Source organism: Haemaphysalis longicornis, unplaced genomic scaffold, assembly GCF_048455015.1.
Source record: "Haemaphysalis longicornis isolate Haplotype H1 unplaced genomic scaffold, Haemaphysalis longicornis Haplotype H1 scaffold_5, whole genome shotgun sequence".
Classification (NCBI taxonomy): Eukaryota; Metazoa; Arthropoda; class Arachnida; order Ixodida; family Ixodidae; genus Haemaphysalis; species Haemaphysalis longicornis.
In genome coordinates this window covers 29,787,915-29,812,387 of record NW_027526385.1, presented here as the reverse complement: position 1 = coordinate 29,812,387, position 24,473 = coordinate 29,787,915, and the positions used below count along the sequence as shown (strand labels likewise).

Below are 24,473 nucleotides of genomic sequence, written 5' to 3'. Positions count from 1 at the left end.
GCCGTGGTGTTTTATGCATAACATAAAAAAGTCAGCACAAACCTTGTTTTTCGGTCCGAATACAGCGCAGCCCAATGCGAATCTACGCGACAACATAGAATTACGTAGTAATGCTCTGCGCACATATTGGCGAATTTTCCGCTTGAACAGAAATGTACTATGTGATCTCGTACTTACTCGCACTTACTCCATCTTTGGTGGCACTTTAGGAATGTTCGACCCATAGGGAAAAAAGAGTGCTGAAATAAAGGAAGAGAAATAAAGTTTTACGTAAAAGGACGTTGCAAAACTTTTTTTGATTTCTTTCGAAATAACAAATGCTTACAGAACGTAGTAAAGTAACACATCTGCTACGTAGATGAGGGGGTCGCAAAATACCTCAGTGAATAACTACTGCTCGATTGCAATAAAATAACATAGAAACTTGGCCGAAAAAATTTCTCACTTTCCCGGTCATGGCGTTTTTCGACCACTGGAATTACGTCAGTCCAGCGGGGTAGCGGCTATTGGCCGGTATTCCTTCAGTATCAGCAATGAGCGCATTTGATAGTCATTTAAAAAAAAATTAGCCACAAATGCAGAGCAGAAAAGTAAGGCGTATCTGTTGCGACGAGCAACCCACGCATTGCTGCTCCGTGACGTCGATAACTATTGCTCTCGATGTGCTTCCAGACGCGAAGGAAAGACTGAAAGTGTTTATCGGAAGTGTTGCAGTGTCCCTTTAAACACGCTGCTTTCACAAGGAGCGGTATGATCAGTTTTATTCACTCGCAACTTGCCCCCATATTAGGTCGTATTCGACGTTGAAGATATGCCAGAAGTCCGGCACAAGCTTGTCGTCAATGCTCCCGTGAATCGTTGGCGGGAGATGCGCGCTGTGTTGAGCCCGGCCTTCACCACCACCAAGTTGTCAAAGGTAAACGATTGCAGTCACTGTTTTCGCTAACAAAATGCAGGTCTAAAAAACACAAATCATAAAGTACTTATATTGCAAGGCCACTTATAAAACAAAGCTTTTCTTAATGCTGTTTTATGAAATGAAGTAAATCAAAGTGCCGGCTAAATGGCAGCGCAAAAGCATCTGAATGTGGTTAAGCGAAAATAGTACACAGCATAAGGAGCGGTTAAACGTAGAGCGTAAAGAATACAGTTTGTGAACCTGATCGTACCGTACCACGTCAACAGATCTCTGTCATCATGAAAGACTGTATTGACACTCTGATGGAAATGCTGGAGAAAAAGACTGCTGGCGGTCAGAGCGTGGAAGCGACGCTGCTCTTCAGGTTGGCAACTCTGGACACCATGTTGAAGGCAGGCTACGGTGCGGACCTTGACGTGCAGAGGAGCCCGCCTGGGGGACCTTTCGAAGGGCTGGCCACTGGTGCCGTCAAGCTTCTGGAGACAGTACCGCTGACCGGAGTCACCTTCCTCGCCAGTGAGTGCAAGCATTTTACATTAAAGCTCTTAGCGAGACAGATGCGCTCGTTAGAATCTTTCGTGGCCATTATGTTCAGTGGCCAGTGTCGTCTCCAGGTAGGTAGAACAGTTGAGATAGCATTCTTTCGCAATTAGCTTCTCAGGGGATTTTGGAGCGGAAGACAGGGCAGTGCCCTTTTGAGGGAATGCTTTACGTTTCTTGTCCATATTAGAGAAGCGGAACGGTGTTATTGAGGAGTAGGCTGACAGCTAGTTCTTTATGAATTACCCACTTCAATGAGGTGTTTTTGTTCGAAAATGATAGTGAGCTTCGCCAGACAGTCGTCTTCAGATCAACCAATATTCTCCTTTTCTTGCCCGGCGGGCATCCAAGGTTAGGCAGCGTGCTAGTAGGGGAGATTCAGATGAGGCTCTTTGGTGGGTGGAACGGAAATCTGAAAGGATGGTAAGGCGCACGAGTGGGGAGGGAAGAACCCTAGTGTAGGAAAAGCGTAGTACGGTCGAATCTCATCAATTCGAACTCGCGTAATTAGAACTTCCGGTTTATTCCAAGTGACGCATTGGTGCCGTCAAAGTTTTGTGTATTAAACAGCTATCGTTATTCTGAACCTATTTTAATTCTAACAAATTTTCGTGCCCCTTCGAGCTCGAATTATGCGATTCAACTCTGGTTCGGAAGGAGCTTAAGTGAGGGTAATTGCTTCAAAGCCCTTCTTAGATCAACCAGCGGCCTCCAATGTACAGGTGATATCATCGCATGTTTACAAGAGCTACTTAGGTGCAACGCCACGTAATGAATGGTGTTTGCTACTATGCTTTAAGGCTGGTGTTCAGGTGAATTGCCTTAAGGTATTTAGTCCTTTTGGGCAAACTTCTACATGTCATCTGCCCATTTATAATGCAAAAATCGGTACCATGGTTACAGAAACATAGAAGCCTTTTTTGAAGGATACAAATGTGTATTTTGTCTTCATGTCTTCTTCATATGCTTCATATGCTTTGTATGCTCTGTCTTCATATGCCAAAAGCTTGATATTATTTTTCGAAATTAAAATATATTAATCACGCGTGTGTTTTTTTCACAGATTGCTTCCCTGAAACACGGCCATTCTGGATATTCGCGTCGTGGCTCAGCTCACGGATCGTGCTGCCCTACATCGGCATAATCACCAAGCTTCTTCAACCTGTCATAAACCAGCGCAGGGCGGAGCAGTTGGTGAGCCCGACAAACCTGTTGAGAGCGAGGCCACGCGCAGAATACGTATTGGCGCACAGAGGGAAATCCGGTTCGAGAAAAGTGCGCACTGTTTCCGAAAATCTGTAAAGCACGACGCCTGTCCCTTTTAAATTGCTTTCCTGGCTTAGGTAGATTCATAGGCTAGATATTGCACAGCAACTCGCGGCGGAGGTGAGAATTCGAGGATACATTTGTCAGCTTGAGCACAATCTGCATATGACAGTCCAAGAGGTAAACTTAAACGTAATTTTAAAAGCTACTTTAGTCTAATACAACATTTGTTTGTTTATACGTGTATTTATAGTAGACTTTGTATGCGCATACTAAGTGTCTTTTTAGCCCTAAACGTCCGGGGCACAACAAAGCAGTACCGAAAAAACGCTTACAAAAATAACTGCTGCGGGATTCACCCTCCAGACGTGTGATCAAACGTTGGTCGAATTTCCTATCGATCATTGTTCGCAGCCTAACCTACTCAGCTAAATTTATTACCGCGTACATAAACTCTCTAACTCGGTGGTTTGCTTAGCAGGGCTTTCACGTAACTCTAGAAGGTGATTGCAAGCGCCACTGAGCAACGTACTATTACGAGCCAAAATGAAGTAAACGTGATGCATAGTAACATCATTCCGCACTAAAATGAAAAATGTTCGAGCATGTTTAGATGATGATGATTGTTGATATTCAATGGCACAAGGCCAACAACGGCAAAGAGGCCAAAGAATGAGTTATTTGATGAGTGATGTAACCGTGAATACTAAAACCTGTGAGCAAAATAAAGGTGAGACAAAGCAAAAGTTAATGAAGATGGATAGTGAATAGGACCAGCGTGATCGTGTGTGATATGGCAAGAGCTGCGGTAATTTTATATCTGCTATATCGGTAATTTATATATAGAAACAATTGGTTCGTCGGCTAAAAAGTATGGTGGATGTAGTGGAATGTGTCGTCTGTAGAGTTCCGGAAAATGTTTGTGTCGTGTTGTGCCAAGTGCCTTGCGTGTGACTAGTATGTGGACTACAGATAAGCCCTCCCCACACCTGCTACACAGGGGTCTTGAAGATCCAGTGAGCAGGTGGGCAAGCGTTACATGTGTGTGGCCTATCCGTAGTCTATCCAGAGCGACTTCAGTATGTCTGTTGTGTAAGTCAGTTGTGTAGCGTCCTTATTGTGGTTTTATTACGTGTAGTTTGTTGTCTGTTAACTCCAGTGTGATTGCCAGGTGTTACGAAGCTTTTTTCTGATGTGTGTCTTGAGGTCGGTGTAGTTGAGTGTATTTAGGTTGCTGAAATTGAGTACAAGAAGTTGTTGGGGCTGCAGCAACAGCCATATTTTATGGCAGTAGTGTAAATACAAGAAAATATTGTTTTCAGTATTGCGTCCCCACAAACGTGCGCAACAAGCAGCGTGCTTGCTAAACCCCGTGTCCGGTTGCCGGCATTCCATCTTGTGGGGCACTTGTTACGGGGCCCTAAAAGATGTGCAACGGTCACCGTAGGGTCGACAGAACTCGCAGCGAAGCACTCCTCGTCAACACGACGCTAAAGCAACGAGCCACCACAAAACGGCGCACAATAAGCAATGACGTGAATCTCCCAAAGTTGTCAACAAGGTCTTACTTTTAGGTTGTTACCGTGTTGCTTGAATTGCAACAAAGTGGAAATGCAACGTTGTAAATAATAAATTGAAAGCTTTTATAACGGAAGCGATGGCGTTTTGTCAAAAAAAAAAAACTAATTCATTTCCCTACAGACCGGTTGGTCGGCCGAAAAGCTCGGATACACGGCTTCTATTGCGTAAAAACGTTTACTTGAAAATCGCCAAAAAGGAACGGTTTCATTGATAAAATAATACACGCGTATATCATGCAGAAGGAATAAAATAGTGCACTTTTATATCATGAGAAATGTATCCGAATACGTTATGATCGTTCGTACATGGGTTTACTAACTGCCGAAAAAAATCGTCTCACGGGCTCGTTCCTCGCCGGCGATTCGGGTACTTGAAGATTTGACGATCAATCGGATGCACTTTCAGCGAAGGTTGCACGCACTTTTAGCTTTCGCGCTTTTCTCAACTCTCGTAAGGAAAAGATGGTAATTTGTTTTTTGCAAGGTGGGGACGATAGTTTGCTTAGCTTATCATCTTAATTGCAGGCATGTAACAAAGCAGGTGACATCGTAACGTGAAGGAAACTGCAAACACTGTAGGGTAGGGGAGGAACTTATCGAACATGTGTACGACAGGTGCACTCCAGCTGCACAGAATTCATTCTGGAGAGCTGTGGCGTGTGTAATTCGGCTCGTTGAATGGTTTCTCACCAAGAGACGATGAAATGAAGGTGAAGAGACTTGAGCACGGTGAGTGGTAAAGAAGACTGTCGAAGTGACTCGCGCCAAAAGACGTACAAATGAAAATGAGCGGAGGCGCAAATACGACGTAGCAGTGAAGAAGTTGTTGACAACTATCACCAAATTTCCACCTTCAGTGATCATAAGCAGTCGTAAGTTCCATTTAAGATTTTTCTTGTTTTCTGGTAACATAATGTAGAAATTTCTCGACTGTTTCCCGTGCACGTGAACTTATGGAACGGGTAAGTTAGGACTCTGAAGGAGAATCGTAACGCTTCCTTAGCACACCGGAACCACTAGGTTGTTTGATGTCCACGAACCAGAAATTTCCATTTGCTGTACTATGTTTCATATTTTCACGGACACGCTTCATTTGCCCGGGGACGTAGATTCGCCTTTAGGTCGCGTGCCCTAATGTATCCGGGGCTGTTTTAAAAGAAATGCCCGAAAGGTACCACAGAGAATTTATTTTTTCAGAAAGGGAGAGTGGACGTGCTGCAGCTTCTGCTAAACAAAGAAACAACGGGGACACTGTTTCTCAATGAAGGCGACGGTAAGTGTGCTAAGGTGCAAGGGGCTCGATGTTTTTTGCGTTACTGTTAAAGGAGTGTCGAGGAACTGTTTCAGCTTTGAAAATGAAGAAGTTGCAGTTGATGCAGTTAAGAATACCGAAATGAAATGTATTTCTTTATCACGTCAGCAGAATGCTTACAATATTGCTATAATACATGTACTCCTCGCTGCTGGGTACTTTCAAGCCCCAGTGTGGTTTATGTTCTTTATGCCATCGTCACAGAGGAAATGCGTGGCGGCAGACAAAAATTTGCATTGTTTGTTATACCGGAGGATCTCTGCTAAAAGTGAGCTGCTAAGAAAGGCCGTAATACTACGTCTGAAACAAACACGGCGGAAGAGCCATCTTAACCATCGGTGTTTTCCCCGCAGGCTGTATTTTTGCGCTGTATACCTTGGACACGACGTTATTGATTCGTGGACGGTTTTCGCTTTGATTCAGGAGTTCATGTCAGGAAGTATTGATATTTAAAAAGTTCCCCCTAAATCTGTAGTATCGTACTAGTTACCAACGATACAGAACTACTTGAGAGACATTTTTGTATTTTTGTTACACAGGTAGTAGAACATAGTACGCCAGGAAGTGTGAAAGAAATGTGACTTTTAAAGCGAAAAAGATTAGCAATCTTTATTTCCTTGCATTCGGGAAGCAGGTACTTACTGGAAAGTTGATAATTGCGACAATAAATACAGCGAGACCATTTAGGACAAATAATTGTGAGATAATAGTACTTTTCCTTGTGCATATCACGGCAAGCGCAGAAGCTAATTGAATACGGAAGTTGTAAAGAAGAGGACATGAAGGTAGCCCGCCGAAACCGATAAAGACAAAGTAGGACAGAGCACTGTGATTCTACATTTTGACTCCCCTTTAACTAGCTGAGCCTTTTCAAATTAGTGACTAAATTCTAACAGAATAAATACGTCAAACATTAATTATAGCCTGTAGTTTCCAAGGGACAGTGTCCGGCTGTCTTACAAATCAAAAACTGTAATTTTGGCAGCTTGCTTAGTTCACGTTGAAGTAATGATGCAGCTAAAACACCAGAGGTCTCTCTTAATTGAAGAAGCGTAAAATTATTTCAAAAGTAAGGATGAACAAGTCGAACTATACCGGAAATGGCAAAATGTCTGCTAAACGGTGAACGATTTTTCACCGCAGCATTTGATGGCAAGAGGAAGCTGGCCCTCACCGAGGATGAAGTGACTGCCAATTCTGCGCTCTACCTACTTGCAGGGTAACGTATCACTGATTTCACGCTGCTAGATGGTTAAGCAGGGGTCAGCCTAAACCCCTTTGAAGTCAGGTAAATACCGTCACATGACGCGTACTCGTACCTGTTCCAGGAGCTTTTAATTAACTTGGCACTGTACGTTAAAAGATAGCTTACGGTAAGGCGATGCGGCTCATGTTAATCTACTGACACATCACGTGAAAATGATACAATACTCAACAAGAAAAGAAATAAATTGATGAGCGTTGACTGCTGGCTAGCTTGGTATCTTTACATTATTTATGCACAGCTCTCAGGAACAGGACTGAAAGAAGAAACACGGTGTGACCGCGATCCTTTCTTTTGTGTCCTGTTCCTTTTCGCCGTGCATGACGAAAGTAACACAGCCTGATGTCGGAACCTACAGCCTGTTCGTTGCCTAGTGTATTTTTTTGCAGTGCCGCTGTATTCGCCGTGCTTTTGTGGGTAATTGAAAATTAATAATATGTACGTTTGAATGTAAGAAGACTGTAATCTCAATGTCTTAAATTTGCTAAACTACGTCGTCGAAGGGCAAGATAGAAAGCTGGCCCGGCTGACTAGTGATATTGACGTTTTATCATTACGTATGCTTGGATGAAACGACGTCAGTGCAGGTAAGCCTGTCACCGGAAACAGTCTTCATCGTGCCCCGTTCCTGACTCACCGGAGTATGGCCTGGTTCACAGGTTTAAATACCCCATGAAGACAAAGTACAACAGATTTGCTTAATCGGAAAAGAACTAGCCTTTTTTAAACTTACTCCGCTCAATTGTACCAGCGAAAGGGGTTTTTTAACTAAAAAAACGCAAGAAGTATATAAAAACTTTCAAATTTCGCGCTGCAGTGACCTAATACGGGAAGCAGTGACGTAATATAGGCCAGCACTAAGAACTCCGTTATCAGTGTGTTAACCCCACGTTAGTATTCAATGACTACAGTAAAAGGAAATTACATGCCCCACAATCTACCCCTCATATTTCTTGGCGGAGGAACAGGTAAGCGCCTGTAAATCGCACAAACAATATTCCGTGACGTCATAAAAAATAGCCGGATCGTCGCTGGGGTTCAGTCATTGGCTCGCAGAATTTCCTTAATATTCCCATTATTTATTTGAAAATTGACATGAAATTGGTATCATTGGTTTCATGAAAATCCAGTCTTTTTGTTCAACCAAACTTGCATACTTTCTTCATGGCCTCGTTAAGCAGAGAAAAAAAGTTAAGTAGGATTACGATCAAGCATCTCCCAACAAACAGTGGTTTACCACTCCGCTCCAACAGAGTGGAGCGGAATGATTCGTTTTGCAGGTGAGGTAGGAGGAGAACGGAGCGCTAGCTGGATCCCCAAGGGAGACGCTGGTTAGGTGTAGGCAGCAGAGCGGGGTAACACGCCACTGCCTGTTCAGGAGCAGGATGGGGGTTTGTAGGATCCACTTGTGATTTAAAATTGCGGTTTGTCTGATTCACTAAAACTGAAGTCCTGAACCACCATAATAGAGGCCATTGCAGGATTAGTTTGCAGTCCTATTATACCGTAAACATACTGGCCGCAGGCACGCATACAGTATACAGATTTGGTTGTGTTCACACTGCATGGGCCCACATGATGCTCGACAGATACGTAGGCTCAGGTATGGGTAAAAAGACAAATGTTCTCCATGTCCTCTAGTGCAAAAAAACAAACAAACAAACAAACCAATTCAAAGCTACTTATTAGCAGCGCATGGTCCATAACCACGCGCACGTGTAATAAAAAAAGGCGACGCTAGCTAAAGCGTTGCGCTGAACTTGGGGGTGTGCATGTGTGATGGTGATTCCGATTTGTAGTGATCCGGAGCTTTATGGCCAATTTTTATAGGGAAATACGTGGATAGGACTCGTGGCACTGTCCTTGAATTGGTGTTAAGGGTTTCAAGTATTTGCCCCTATCTTTGTCTTGTTCTGTCAGTCGGTGCAGAAGCACATCGCGGATTTCCATGCTCGCATTTATAAATTGCGTAAGTGACAACTGTTTTGTGCAGAGTGGAAGTTACTCCAAGCACAATTGCCCTCGCTTTGTACTTGGTGGCCACGCATCCCGAGGTCCAGGAGAGGCTCGAAGAGGAAATACTAGGTGTTCTGAAGAGAGATGTGAGTTGCCAGACGCGCTTGTTGCAGAGTAGTGAGAGTCATACATGTTTTAGTTATAGTACTTGCCTTCTGCTTTACCTCAGAGGTGGTTGCGAAGGAACTTTTCCTGAGGATTAAAAGAACTTGCTTCTGTCACGACTTGATGAATGATAACGTGAAATATATTGATGCCGGTATAAAACTTTCATAATAGCTGAATTGATACGGGGACAACGCTCTCTGTTTTACTGGTGTGTAGAAATTAAGAAACCAGTATTGGACTCGACGTGGGTTATATAGGAAAACAATTGATATATATATATATATATATATATATATATATATATATATATATATATATATATATATATATATATATATATATATATATATATATATATATATATATATATATATATATATACATATATATATATAGTATAAGTAAAGAGTCGGATACACAGCAAGAACAATAACAAACAATGTTTACTTACGTAGCGGTAACGGGACTTGCCTTCATCAGAGTAAAGTTACATGATTTTGCTGTCGCAAACATTTTGGACACATTTCTTATATAGGTTTGCATAAAACTGTGAGAAGGAGCGGAAAATGTTTCGGAAAAGGAGAGTGGGCATACAGTCAGGCTACGCCTATGTTACAACATCAACAAACAAACAAAAAAAAGGGGGGGGGGGAGCGAGAGAGAGAAAAGGGGTCGTGTTAACAATGCCTACCCCTAACAATTCCTACCCTCGAGTTTGCTATCAGAATTCGCAGAAACTCTCCTAATACAGCAGATTTATTAGCCTAATGCGGCTCAACAATGCCATTAGTCCTGGGGAAGGAGGCCTCGTTCCCACCACCACTTAAGAATGTTTAACTCTTTCTGATGATCTATTCATGTTTAACCATTTGTGACCCTACCTATTTCCTGTTCAATTGCTAGCTTCTGTGAAATGCTCTTTTGTGCCCGCTATCTATTCTCTTCATCCGCGGGGGGGCACACCCATCTTCGCTTCCCCCGAACCAGTCTCCCCAGCCACTGTATACTCTTCCCTTTCTTTTCAAGCCGAGGTTGTCCAGTTTCCCCCATTGTCTGAACTTGCAGCCCGCGCGGCATACGTTGACTCGTCATGGTGCAACCTTGAACGCTGCATTGTTAACACGACCCCTTTTTCTCTCTCTCGCTCCCCCCTTTTTTTGTTTGTTTGTTGATGTTGTAACATAGGCGTAGCCTGACTGTATGCCCACTCTCCTTTTCCGAAACATTTTCCGCTCCTTCTCACAGTTTTATGCAAACCTATATAAGAAATGTGTTCAAAATGTTTGCGACAGCAAAATCATGTAACTTTACTCTGATGAAGGCAAGTCCCGTTGCCGCTACGTAAGTAAACATTGTTTGTTATTGTTCTTGCTGTGTATCCGACTCTTTACTTATACTTTTTCTGCGCGCTTTGTGAGTTTATCTTTCTCTAGATTTATATATATATATATATATATATATATATATATATATATATATATATATATATATATATATATATATATATATATATAGAGAGAGAGAGAGAGAGAGAGAGAGAGAGAGAGAGAGAGATAAGCAGAGTGCTTGGCAGCTGAATGACATATTAGTCACCATGAAAAGCAACTTTTTTACGACGTTCCAGCTGGGTCCAGTATTTGTGTTTTTGTACAAAAAGAACAAAAGAAATCAAAGAATACCAACATACTGGGTAATTGCTTTGATATTGTTTTATATTTCTATACTACGTGTTATAACAGTCTCTACGATTAGATTTTAATATGTTCTTAAGTCATTGGGAGATGTAGCGTCATAAGCTGTTGGGATTTATATAAAGCACGAAAAAAAAACAATTTTAGAGCTTCTGCAGCAGACGTAAGCGTGACACAAATTGCACAATGTGTTGTTTGAGGTACTACCAATAATGTAAATTTAATAAGCTTTTCAAATCCACTTGCTGTGAACGCTGACAGGTGTAATGAGCGGTTCCTTGGCTGAACACGAATGAACTAAACGGGAAAAATGGTATTTAACAGAACACTCCAATCAACCTGTGCAAGGAGATAGCAGACTGAACATGGAAGCAACCTCATGATGTCGTAAAAAAGAAGTACCCATCATGAACTGATTTTTCCCATGATTAGACGAAAATAAGGCCGCATTTTTGCGCAAAATAATCGGGAATTTTTTTATAGGGCGCATTTATGCAGAAGAACGTGCTTGAAATGACGTACCTCGACATGGTCTTGAATGAGTCAATGAGGCTGTACACGGCAGTGGTGGGGTAAGTTTTCTTGGAATATTTTAGCTCGGGAAGACGACAAAGTAAAAGCGGGTGGCACGACGAATGCTACAACTAAAAATGCTTAAATCTCTATATCTGCCTCCTTTGGCTATGAAACTAACGGGCAAAGCTTGTGCAAAGTCGGCAAGGGGAGAAAAATATGCTCGAATAAAGCGGGGTATTCATTTATGAAGCATTGCCTATCTTTATATATAAAAAGCACATCATACATGCAACAAAATAAACGAAGTGGCTGGAATTTATTCACGATACCGCCTTGACCAGCCACACCAAGTGGTTTGCGACTTGGAACAAGATGCCACAATCTGTTTTTCTCTTGATAAATTTTGAAATGACGACTATGGTAGTTGTCGCAATTGCCTCGCAAATATTCATATCTTTTCCGAAGGTAAACTTTGCAATGCACAGTGCCCGAGAGTTTGGAATAGAGGTGTTGAGTTCCGTGTGGAACTTTCACTGTGCGATATCGCCTGTGGGGTAATGAAGGAATGGCTTCCTGCTTTGTTTTACTGGTGTGTCTGCTACACGCAAGCATTGTCGACGTTTTCCAGGACGTGCATTGTATGCATTAAAGCCCATTTTCTTGCTGAGCAGGACCCTTTGGTTGAGAAGTAGTGACGCTCTTCAGTATATGTGGCAGCGAATCTTCGAGAGTCGCTTTGATGTCTTCTCCCAAAGCGAAAGCATCGGGTGTAAAACGCTTTCAGTACTCAGACATTGCATTGGTCTCCAAAGCCATCTCAAGAAAAGTTCGGTCTTACATTCTTCTGCTTTTTGGGATTCTCAAACAGCAGCTAGTTCAAGGTGCGTCCCCCCCGCTACTTTGCTTGCTTAATTGCATCGAATCTTCCCGGGTGGAAAATAAAAATTTATGGGGAATAATAATCTCAATAAGGAGGTGTAGAAAAAGTTACTAGAGCAGGGCAGGTCATTGTAGAACTTCTAGTATTTTTATTATTTACGCTGGATGAAATAAAACACTTATGAAGTTAGCGACTGTAATGCAAGACTGCGAACCCTTCTAACGGGATCTGAGGCTATTCGGAGTGAATGAAATTGTGCGTGTTCAGATTGTTTAATAATTCCCGCAGTTTTGTGACCCGGCGAGCAGAAAAAGACTACGAATTCAAGGGCATCAAGATACCCAAGGGACTGAGCGTCATGGTGGCGGTGAGCAGCCTCCACCACAATCCTGAAATGTGGGACGAACCGGAGAAATTCGACCCCGAAAGGTACGATATCGTCGTACTGGTGGGAATTTATTTCCACCAAACATTTTGTACATATATATATACTTCACGGCATCACTTCACAACTGCTTCTGGATGTTTATTTGGGGTTAACCTACAAGCGTAAAAACACGATGAGGACGCGAGCCTTAATGTTTTGCTATTGCAATCTTGATGATCAAATCTTGTGCTAAGTGGGCTTTGGGCTTTATTTATGTCTAGCCCCTTCCGCGTCAACTTGCCTCCATGGCCGTGGCACGTGTATGCCCCTAAAGACGTTACAAAGCTGGGCTAGGTAGATTTTCAATTTGAATGAAATCGAGCACAAAACAGGTTGATCGGTTTACCTGTACCACTGATGTTACAAAGACAGGGCTGGAATAAGAAAGGAAAGGGCGACAAGGCTGGGTGGGAAAAGACAACCACCCAGTATTGTCACACTTTCTTGCCTGGTTCCCGCGCTGTTTTTTACATCAGTATGTACCAACAAGCCCGTATTAATACGTTTCACCAGTAACAGTGCACTCAACACGTGAAGAGAAAATTCAAGCTGGGCTTTCCATGTGTCACTGAAACATACGTCAACAATAGGGATGTCCGGGTAGAGGAAAGAAAGGAATCATAATTTAGTTCACTTCATTGGTGGGTATAGGCGTATAGGAATTCACTTTTCAGCGTTAGTGACGGCCTGACACAGTGAGTGTAGCATGACCTCTTAAATGAACCCCGCGTGGCATGGGATACACACAGTCAACGAACGCGTTAAGCGCGCCGCCGTTAAAACATTTTCCGTGCTTAGTTATGGATGGCATTTCCCTGCCGCCTTCCGCTCCTTCCAAGTGTTGCGTTCCCACTGCAAAAACCTGGTGTTTTTTAAATAAAATCATAAAAAGGGAGCAAAGAGGGAGAAGAGAACAACAAGTTGCCGATATTGGAAAATAAAAAATCGGTAAACCCTTACACGTACGCGCAGTACGCGTTACAGCAAAAGTCCGCACCCCTGGTGACTTAGCGGGGCCATCATGAAACGTGGACGCAGGGCAAAGTGTGCTCTTGCGGTGTCCTGTGGGGAGTAGCACTGATAATAGCCAACGGAGCTTTTACGAAGGCGCAGGGCAGGCGGTAATGACCAGAGGTGTAGGAGCACCGAAGGCACGGTGGGGTATGTGGGGTCGCATCCTGCAACGCCCGGACCGCGCCGGCGCGTTGTTGGAAACACGCCTCCGCTACTGTGCAGCAGTTCTCTCGTCACACAGCTGAAGCTCGCTGAAAGAGCGCGTAAATGGTTTTGGTTTATTAATAGCACAAAAAACTAATTTCCTTAAGAGTTTGGGGAAAAGGGCGCTGAATATACGCGTGACCCGTGCTGACCCCTAACTTTTTTCATCCATATTTATGCCGACCAAAATCTTCCTGATATGCGGACTCGTTGGCTTACCACGGTAGTGTTTCTCCACTTCGAAAGAGGAAAGATTACAACACTGGTATACATTATCGTGAATATGCGCATTGGCAACCACCCTGCTGTGGTTCCGGATACAAACAAGTTCATCTTGCTCTAGCATATACGTATTTTTTTGTTGAGCAGTGAACGAGTTGTATAACTTTGTTCTAATAACGGAAACTGTGGGTGTTTCTATTGTTCTGCCCACAGGTTCAGTCCCCAAAACAAGTCTACTATAAACCCGGTTGGGTTTCAGCCTTTTGGTAAGGGTCCCAGGGAATGCTTGGGCCGTAACTTCGCCACACTTCAGATGAAGCTCACACTGGCTACAGTAATGGCTACTTATAGGGTGTCTGTAGACGAAGACCGTCACAAGGTGAGAATAACGATGAAGCCGCAGCGGTGGCTCAGTGGCTAAGGCGTCGTGCTGCTGAGCACGAGGACGCGTGTTCGATTCCCGGCCGCGCGGCCGCTTTTCTGATGGAGGCGAAAAGCAAAAACGCCCGCGTTTACGAGATTTCGGCGCACGTTAAAGATTCCCTGGTGGTCAAAATAAATCCGGAGCCCTCCACTACGGTGTGCCTCATCGCCTGCGTTGCGTCGGCACGTTAAACCCTCCAATCAATCAATCAGAATAACGATGAACGGCTGTATACATATCTACTGTCTGCAGCGAGACAGGGAATGCTTTTTGGCGGGAAGAACAAATTTTTTGCTTAGCATAAACAGCCACTTGCGTTTATCATACTGCGTCAGCAAATATAATACACTTCTTATATAGTTTCTCTGTCTGCAAAGCAGTAAAAAATGTGGTAATATAAACAACACATTGTAGCAGCGAGAAAATATATCAACAGCACGCACTGAACCTTTCATGTTTTCACGGACACCTGAGTCGCTTGATTCTACCGTCATGCACGTTTATGTTTAAAATTACCCACAGATATGAGTAACACGAACGTTGGCTTGCCGGCATAAATTAGCGACGTGAAGTATAAAACCAGCCGAATTGAGCACTAATTAGATCAGATCAGAAAAAAAAATATTCTGATGTGACCTGGTCATGCTGAATTCTTCAAGGCTGTTTTTGTATTTCACGTGCTTAATTTACGCCGACATGACAACGTTCGAGTTGCTCATGTAGTCAGAGAGAACGTTTTTTTAAATGCATAGCATTTTAGTAACTCACAATGTCACGCGGCGTTGGCGTGCCTTGTCGTAGTCCGCATGCGCGCCTTGTCGTAGTCCGCAGCCAGGCCACTACACTATAAAGGAAATACCAGTTTCCGGCGCCCGGTTTCGAACCCATGACGCCGCGGGCGGAGCGCAAGGTGCCCGGCGCACTACCGACCGAGCCACGAAACCGACACAGATTTCGATGCACCGAACGCGCCTTATATCCTTCACTCATTTCTCGTTTGTTTCGAAAGCGCCACAAGTTGTCCCGCGCCTCCAAAAGATGGCGACACGGGTCCCGCGATCGAGAGATACGACTTGCCGGCGCACCCCCTCGGAAATGCTGTGCATTTGATCGTGCCCCTCGCGAGGGGGATGTCTTTTTTGAAGGTGGCGTGGTGATTTTTCACATACACGTGATTATTAAGACCTGGTCTTCCCGCACGTCATATTCCTCACAAAAATAAAAGTTTCGTTAAAATTTACAGAAATTTGTAATGTTTTCTTAAACCATTTTGATAGCAGGACCGGCTCTCAACAGTCCAAAACATTGTTTTGTTCGATTTCTTTTCAGGGGCCGATAAAGACAAGATCTACGTTAATCGCCTCATTTGTTCCAAATGGAGTCTGGTTGAAATTTGAGAAAAGAGAAAAGTAAAACTCCATTGGTCTTTCAAAGCTCTTCATTGCCATGTATAGCCTTTTTTTGATTCTTTTATTCTGGGGTAATCACCAAAACAAGAATTGAGTGGTTTTCACAGGTTGTTGGCTATCCGGAATAAAAGAAATATTCGCAACAATATTGTAGTGAGAATTTCTTTGCCTACAAGAAAATTTTGGTGCAAAGTGTTTTCATAGAGATGCACATTTTCTTTGTATTTAAACCGGGAGAAACTCTTACGTTGTCACCCACGACAGCAACAACGACTAGGCCTGCAGCCACTTTTTGCGTTTGAAAAGACATGGAAGGCTTACCCCATAAAACGAAACATCGTAGGCTCCCTGCAACACTAACTTTGGGTCAGGGAAGGTCAGCAAATAGGTGAGCAAAGAGTTGGTATATCCCCGCGCTTTAAAATGCAGGACAAATTCGTGAATACGGTGGTGCACTCTTAAGTCTGTCAGCTGGGGTGGACACTGTCATGCTTAGCCGTTTCCTAATTAGATCTTTCGTCTCCCGGGAAAGTTTACCAGTATCCTGTCTAGCCATCGTGGCCCCGATTTCTACTGCAAATGCCGTGATCATGCGTGCAAGATTGTCGCTGGCTTCCTGTGTCGTAAACTCTGCTCCTCGGTTAGAGCTGAATATCGGTTTGGCAGCGCGATCCTGAATTCTTCAACTTTCCGTCTTACTGTTAGCGCAGTGATCAGCTTCTTTCGTACTAGCTTGTTACGGTTCCTCCTGGAATCTAGATAGCCTAATTCGAGATCTTACCATACTGTGGTCACTACCCTCACCCTTCCGAGCCCCTGCACAGCCTGCATGACGCCAGGTTTATCGCATTGTATGAATTGTATTTCATTTTTATGGTCCCCATTCGGGCTCCTCCACGTCCACTTCCCGGTTCTCCCACTTGCGGAAGAAGGTATTCATGATGCGTAGATTATTCCGTTCCAGGAACTCTGCTAAGAAGCCTCCTCTGTTATTCCTACAAATCAGACCGTAGTTCCCAACTGCCTCGTCTCCAGCCTGCGTCTTGCCTACTTTAACACTGCGTGCTATGGAAAAGATGCTGACGTCAGCAGATGGAGGGGTGATGCGGGTATTCGATGGCCTGAAGTTACGCCTAACGTAATGCTTTGAGGTCTAACGTTGGGAACCGTTATGCGGAGTTCCGCGTGCAATGCGTGTGACGTTAGCATAAAGAATGAACGTTAGGCTCAGCGTCACGCTTTGGTGTCTTACGGCATCAGCCGGTACGACAAGCCACCGGTACCAGTGCCGGCCATCCCCATTTTCTTTTCTAATAACGCCACCCTCTCTCCAACGGGCGATGGGAGCTGGTGCTATCCAGCCCCGCCTTGGAGGATCCGCTACGGCTGCTTTCCAGGGGCCAGGAGGCGAAGGCAACATATGGACTATTGTGAAGAGAGAGCCACTCTCATCCAGAGCGTCTCGCGCTGGTATGCTCTGAAATAAAAGTTTTTCCATATCCTCGGAGAACCTCAAAGCGAAACGAAGCGTCCAAGCGGCACATACCCGAGAATGTACGGCTGTTTATATAGCAGAATAACACTCAAACCTTTAGAGTAGCGCGTAGCCACAGTGCTGACCTGTACAACGGGTTTTACGCCTGGTGCATGTAGCGGCAGACATCAATCAATCAATCAATCAATCAATCAATCAATCAATCAATCAATCAATCAATCAATCAATCAATCAATCAATCAATCAATCAATCAATCAATCAATATATCAATCAATCAATCAACCAACCAACCAACCAATCAATCAATCAATCAATCAATCAATCAATCAATCAATCAATCAATCAATCAGCGTATTTGAAACACCCACCCACAGTACAGATGCCAAGAAGCCATGTGCAGGAACATTTTTTGGAGATACACTTTCATAGGATTGCGGAGAAAGCTAAGACGTCCCAAATCATTGCTTTATGAGCTATCAGCATCTTCATGGCCATTCTGTCTCGTGTGACGTCAGCAACGTCTTTGTGTAGCCGCAAGGGCACGGAATAACATAATGCGGAATTGTTCTGATCGGTTCCTTCCATTCAACGACGTTAAAATTTTAGGCGAAAAAGATGCGGCTAGGACTAGAAACGCAAATTGAAGTGTCCTACTTCGCCTTGCTTCTTTCGAAAAAAAAAAAACTCACGTGACACCGAACAATGAAAATATACTGCTATAGTTTGCCATCTAATACAGGCCGGTGTGCACGTTTTTAAAGCGAAGCTTTTTATATCACACTGATTGCGTATGCCGCAGTAAAGATGCACTGCAGGAAAGCCCACTTTCTGTTTATGATGGTGATCGCGGGTGAAGTGAAAAAAATAACGTTTCCCGTTGTTGGAATCGAACCTGAGTCGGTCGTGTCATGAAGCCTAGGTCTAACCAATTGTGCCACTACGACATGGTCGAAGTAGACTGGCTTTGGAGAGATGTATGGACGCGATAATTAAAAAAAATATGCCCACCTCCCCTCGCGGGAACCCTGGTGTGATGCGACGCTGAAGGGGGTTCCATTGGGTGTTTCCGTTGGGTTGATTGGTCGAATTGCGTGAAACGCTTAGTGAACGTGAATTGCGTTTCAATCACATCGTTGGGTTCCACGCGAGGGGATGCGGCGCAAGGGCAAGCGCGGGCGACTGTCGACTGAGAGACCGGCCGGAGCGCCCCACTCCGCTTATATGCGCAGCGCACGCGTAGGAGAGGAGACTGCGGAGAGAGAGAGTACTGCACATGCGCACAGCGCGCAGCGCCGCCCACCGGCGGAGTGAGAGTGCGCTGCTCCACGCGCCCGCAGATGTTGGGCGAGAGGGTTCGCTATCGGAGAGAGGAGAGGGGGTGAGCGGAGGAGAGACGCAGCTGTGCGGACGCGGACAACGACGACGCAGGAAGGACAGGGCCGCCGGCAAGAGATGCTCCTCTCAGCGTCGCATCTAAGAAATGTGCATTACCCGTCTAACGGCGACGATGGTTGAGAGCGAAGCTTTTCTCTGCTAGATCCAATGGAGAAGAGTCAAAGTCAAAGCCGCTGCGATCAAAAGTCAAAACTGTGTTCGAGTCATTCTAAACTCGAACGACGACCAAGTAATCCCTAATGAGGAGGCTTCGCGTTCTACTATCGCCATCGTTAGACGGAAGGTTGCAGGTTGCACCATTTTGAGCAGGACTGACCTTTAGTTGTCTTTACATATAATGCGCCTTTCCGGCCAGTGGTAAGCAATAATTTAAAAAGATGAGAACATTCATTTGGGTTTTGGGGCGTTGAAACAAAGTAGGCACGAAAAGTGGCCGTTGTGCAACATCTCAGCGAAAAGAAGGCCTCGGCCTCTTGAGAAAAAGTATCTCATGGTTCATGAATAAAGCTAAATTCCTTATATGCCTTATTGAAAGGTTGACCTTGAATGGCCCAGGTGTTGAGACGAACGGGAGACAAAAACAAGGTTAGATACGAACAAAAGCATTTCCAGGCGTTTATAAGAGGTGGTTAGCGACTATTAAAATCAGTGATACATTGGTGATTGATTTGCAAGGGGTGTTAGGGTGGAATTAGTTTCAAGAAACGTGGATTACGATGAATTAAGATGGAGGAGAGGTTGATTAGTGACTGATACTAAGGAATAGTAATGTAGGATCAAGGCGGATTGATACAGAATAATATATTAAGATGAATAAAGGTGGGGATAAGGTAGATTAAAAAAGATTAAGGTGACGTAACTTGGATTAACATCGATTGAGATAGATTAGTTTGGATTTGAATGGATCAAGATAGATTAAGGTGTTTTACGATGAAATAGGATGGGTCAGAATGAATAAAGATGAAACAAAATGAAAATAGCGATCGTTTAGTGAACTCTTGGCGCAATTGAGGTAAATTAAAACAAATTGAGCTGAATCAATATGAACTAAAATGTATTACAATAGATTTTTTTATTAATTTACCCTAAAGGCGTTTATGGGCATCACATAGGGGTGGAGTGAAAATAAAATGCATTATAGCATAAACACAGCATCTCTTATGTAAATAAAAATGCAAACACATTCATTTCGAAAGCGTAGTCAAACAATAAGGGCAAACTTAAGTTAATTAAAGTGAATACGCATAGATTAAGGTTTATTAAGATGAATCAAGGGAAGTAATGTAATATAATCTGATTATGAGGTTTAACGCCTCGACGCCACACAGGCGATGAGGCACGCCGTAGTGGAGGGCTCCGGATTAATTTTGACTACCTGGGGATATTTGACTCGAACACACGGGTGCTTTCGCTTTTCACATCCACCATAAAAGTGTCCGCCGTGGCCAAAGGGTGGTAATGTAGCGTTGATGGTGCGTCAACGAGTGGGCGTAAATAATAACGCACCCGTCACAACAGTTAAGCAGGCTTTCGTCTTCAAAGCGTGCCAGCCATTTCATATGGGGCAGGGCTCTTGGTACTTATAAAACAATGACAGAAAGGACGACTTTGTCAGAAACCATGTTTTGCAGGATTATGAGCTCACGGACAGGTTCCATGGTGCTTTTATCACGCCCGCAAATTTCATGCTTTTATTACGACAAGGTTGTCGCGCAAAGTTATACCTCACATGAAGTATAAATTTGTATATCTCCTGCTATTTTTTCAGTCAAACGCATTCATCTAAGCCCAAAGCAGTGTCTTGCTTTTCGTGCAACCTTTTCGGGAATATTACTTGCACATGCCTCCTGGTTCAGGGGCCGTTTACAGCGTAACGCCCCAGGCTAACCTCAGCGCTCAAAGGTTGAGCTCGGAAAAAGGGTATTTTTACCCTTTACGGAAAGGGATAATTTTTACCGTCAACGCGTCAAAAAACGTGAAATTTCTTTGTTTAATGCGAGTGAGTAGGGTGGCCTTACCTTGTCCCTTAAAAGGCCGTACGATAATTCATTCACTGCACACATTGAAAAAAAAAAAAACTCTAAAAAGTAGGATTAATTTTATCGTTCCGGTATTTCTCAACCAAACTTTTTAATTACCTCGATGAAATGTAGTATGCCGGTGGGTACATTTCGCATTATTTTCACTGCATATGATCAGTTTACCCATCTTGATTGCTCAAACATTTTTTTAAATATATATACCCAGTATGTTGACTGTTTTCGGCCTCTTAAGTATGACTCTCGGTGGGTGAAGTGTTTGCCGTGACCTCCTCTATAGCATCGTTTTCACATGACCTCTAAGCTTAATGAGTTGTGGAAAACACCTCCACATTTAGCCATACTGAACACTAATGAAGGCGAGAACGCGTGCCTTGAATAGCAAAATAAATATTCCATTCGAGTACTTGGGTTAGATGTCTTTTGTATTTAGTCCGCTAATTATTTCCTCAATCCACGTTTGCCTCAAGGGTAGTGGTTCCCAAAATTTTTCTCCTTTATGCTATTGAAAACGGGCGGGTAAAGCACTGTTAAGTTATAGCGCTCTCACCTCAAGTGCCAATAGTCATGCTTTGGCAGAACTTATGGCTCAGTTTAATTCAGTACAGGCTTGTGACGTGGATTCTATTTGGCTTCAGCTCTGGCATATTATCCCATAATATTATGTTACAAGGATGTGTTTCCATGCGAAAGCAATAAAAGAACCAATGAAGGGAAAAGCCGGCATCGGCGTTGCATTCGTCGTCAATGTTACAGGTCCCACGCCACTGGGATGAGGTTTGTAATTAGAGCCTCGGAGTAATACCAAAAAACTTTACCATCCAGTCCTACAGGAACTTGTGAGAAAGACGAAAGGTTTCCAACATCAAAACTGCGTCAAAATTGCGCGCGAATCTTCGCTAAGAGTGTGCCCAAACATCGCTGAAAGTGCGCCCAACCGATCGTCAATCCTTCAAAGACCTAAATCGCAAGCGAAGAACGAACCCATGCGACCATTGTTTGCGCACTAAGTAGACACATCGACGAACAATCTAAATGTATACCGATGCAGGGTTTATAAGATGAAGGTATACTATCCTACTCGTTTTTTTTTAATTATCGATGCATGTGTTGTCTTATCTAAACCATTCCTTTTTAGTGGTTTTCAAGTACCCGTTTTTTGACCCAATGGAAGACAGGTTTCACGAGTGATGTGTCGAGTGATGTTATCAGAGCTTTTCTGTCGACCAACTGGTCTAAGGGAAATGAATTAGTTTTCGGGCAGAACGCCATCCGTCCCACCAAGAAAGCTTTCGCTTTAAAAAAATCATCGACAGATTCACTGTAAAACCCACGTAAAGAACCGCGTTCGTAAGGGGGCGTGTGGTCATCCCCAGAGCCGCGTAAAAAGTCGACAGTGTCGTGGTGACTTTGGGTGCGGTGTTCAGAGGCATAGACACGTCGCCTCAGGCACACGCTGCTTACCTTTATTCGCCGTCACCCTTACCCGCTGGGCGAGGCGGGAGAGAGCACTCAGCGAAATTGCTTTCTCTATAACAACCTATAAGAAGGGCTTCGTTGGCTTCCCAGAAAGAAAGAAAGAAAGAAAGGAAGAAAGATAGATAGATAGATAGATAGATAGATAGATAGATAGATAGATAGATAGATAGATAGATAGATAGATAGATAGATAGATAGATAGATAGATAGATAGATAGATAGATAGATAGATAGATAGATAGATAGATAGATAGATAGATAGATAGATAGATTAAAAACATTTTGTGAGCATAAGGTCGAAATAGAAAAGTGTGCTCAGCCTCCTTTGCCCAGGCGTTAGGGAGTCCGCGCTGCTTCCAAGGCTCCAGAAACCAGTGCTTGTTTGTTGCTCCGGCGTCGAGCCGGACAGCTCAATCTCCCGTTGCTCAAGGTTGGGGTACAGATGAGGGATTGGGTCGTGCACGTAAGAGGTGTGTAGGTGGGAGGAGAAGGCTACAGTTTTGACATTGGGGTGCCTCGGAAGAGGGAGCTATGTGGGTGGTGTAGTCTGCGCCAGATACATTTCTCGTGGATGGGAAAGAAGGTTGCGGGGAGTGTATCGCCTTCGCATATGCAGGTAGAGGGCAAGGGTGGGGCTGTAGGTGTGTTCAACACTGGAGAGGGGTAGACGGGAGAGGTTACCTGGGTAGAGGTAGAGATTTTGGCAGTAGATTTTGGGGTAGACGGTACCCGAATCACTTCTCCTACAGCTGCATCTGATGCACTGATTAATTAACCTGTCTACACTGACCTCGTTCTCCTCGTCTAAAAGAGCGAATTTGTTTTGAAGAGTGATTTTAAACTCCTGCAATCTGGCCCTGACTTACTTTAAGCGGGGTTTTGTAGTTTCAACGAGTTACCCCCTTTCTCTTTTGAGATTCAGCCTTAGCTTGCATCTAACCATGCGGTTGTCGCTGCTCCGAATCTTACTTAGCACCTCTACGACTTGCAGAATACCTGCGTGTCACTCAAAACGAAGTAAATTTTTTTTCTTGTACCACCGGCACTTGTCCGTGTCCATTTCTTATTCTTTCGTTTGTAAAAAAAAAATGTGTTCATAAACTTCATGTTATTTGTCTCAGCAAATTCCACCAGTGTATCCCCTCGGCTGTTGCCATAGTTCATACCGAAGTTTCCCACTGACGGAGAAGCAACGTGTGGGGAACAAACTGAGAAACTAAAACGAAGGAAATAATTGCCAAACGTAAGAACATGAAAGTGTCAAGTATGGCAGGTCTGATTGAATGAGTCCAGCTGTCGAAACTGATGAACAGAAGTAAAACAAACGCCATTCGTGCATATAACGTGGCAGTGATTGAGGAAATGCTGTAAATATGGGTAACCTTGAAAGCAACTAAGACAAGGCTAGCCACCGGCAAAGAAAGTATGTACGCCCGCAGCGACAAGCAAGTTAATATTACGCACAACATGGACAAGATAATAAAGGTAGCAGAGCTATTGTACGCCAGGCTGTATGCCAGCGACGTTTGGACCGGGTAAACTACTGAGAGTAAAAGCTCAACTTGCGATGTAGCACTAGTAATCAAATAGGGGCTAAGAAAGGCTGTCAAAGGCATGAAAATAAGAAAAGCTGCAGCTGACGGCGGCATAACCGTGGATCTTTCGAAGGAGGGAGGAGATATTGTACTGGAAAAGCTTGATGTACTACCGCATTTACTCGATTCTAAGCACCCATTTTTTCCACGATCACGATGCCGAATGTTAGGGGGGTGCTTGGATAAAAAAACCTTAATTAAATGCACACATACACCCTTTTTTGCGGCGGTATCTCGAGAAGATGGGCGTAAAGAGTAATGTTTCATTTGGCAAACAGAAAAGGGAACAATTTGTGCAGACAGTGGATCCACTGCTTACGTCTGACAGTATGTCAACCTAACTCGATTCCGTTGTCGCATTTGAGGCGCCGCTTTCTTTATCCCACCGCAGGTGGTCTTTTGTTCAGTCGAACGGTTTGTAAGTGAATACTTCAAAAGTGACCTGGCCAGAACGTCAATTTGTACCCGGCAACACGTGTCCTAAATCCACTTTGCGATTGTTGCTGAGAAAATATTGTGCTGAGATTCGCATCAAACTTTATTTCAAAAAATGTTTTCAGAAAGTAAGGGAGGGTGCCTAGAATCAGGGGAGGCTGTTTAAAATAAAAAATAAGGCCCTTTTGACTGCTGTTCAAATTTTAAATTACAAAAAAATGCACTTCTTCAATTTCAAGGCA

General features: G+C 43.7%; 1 protein-coding gene across 1 annotated transcript in view; it reads left to right on the top strand.

Annotated features, from left to right (window-relative positions):
* Positions 1 to 15,938, top strand: part of LOC144139621 (cytochrome P450 3A24-like) — a 33,778-nt gene extending 17,840 nt beyond the window's left edge. Inside the window, exons 5-14 of the mRNA XM_077671918.1 lie at positions 791 to 916; positions 1,186 to 1,435; positions 2,523 to 2,653; positions 5,503 to 5,578; positions 6,761 to 6,836; positions 8,875 to 8,983; positions 11,180 to 11,268; positions 12,381 to 12,521; positions 14,173 to 14,338; positions 15,713 to 15,938. Coding sequence (XP_077528044.1) covers positions 791 to 916; positions 1,186 to 1,435; positions 2,523 to 2,653; positions 5,503 to 5,578; positions 6,761 to 6,836; positions 8,875 to 8,983; positions 11,180 to 11,268; positions 12,381 to 12,521; positions 14,173 to 14,338; positions 15,713 to 15,796 — 1,248 coding nt within the window. The 3' untranslated portion in view covers positions 15,797 to 15,938. The remainder of the gene's footprint in view (positions 1 to 790; positions 917 to 1,185; positions 1,436 to 2,522; positions 2,654 to 5,502; positions 5,579 to 6,760; positions 6,837 to 8,874; positions 8,984 to 11,179; positions 11,269 to 12,380; positions 12,522 to 14,172; positions 14,339 to 15,712) is intronic.
* The last annotated feature ends 8,535 nt before the right edge of the window (positions 15,939 to 24,473 follow it).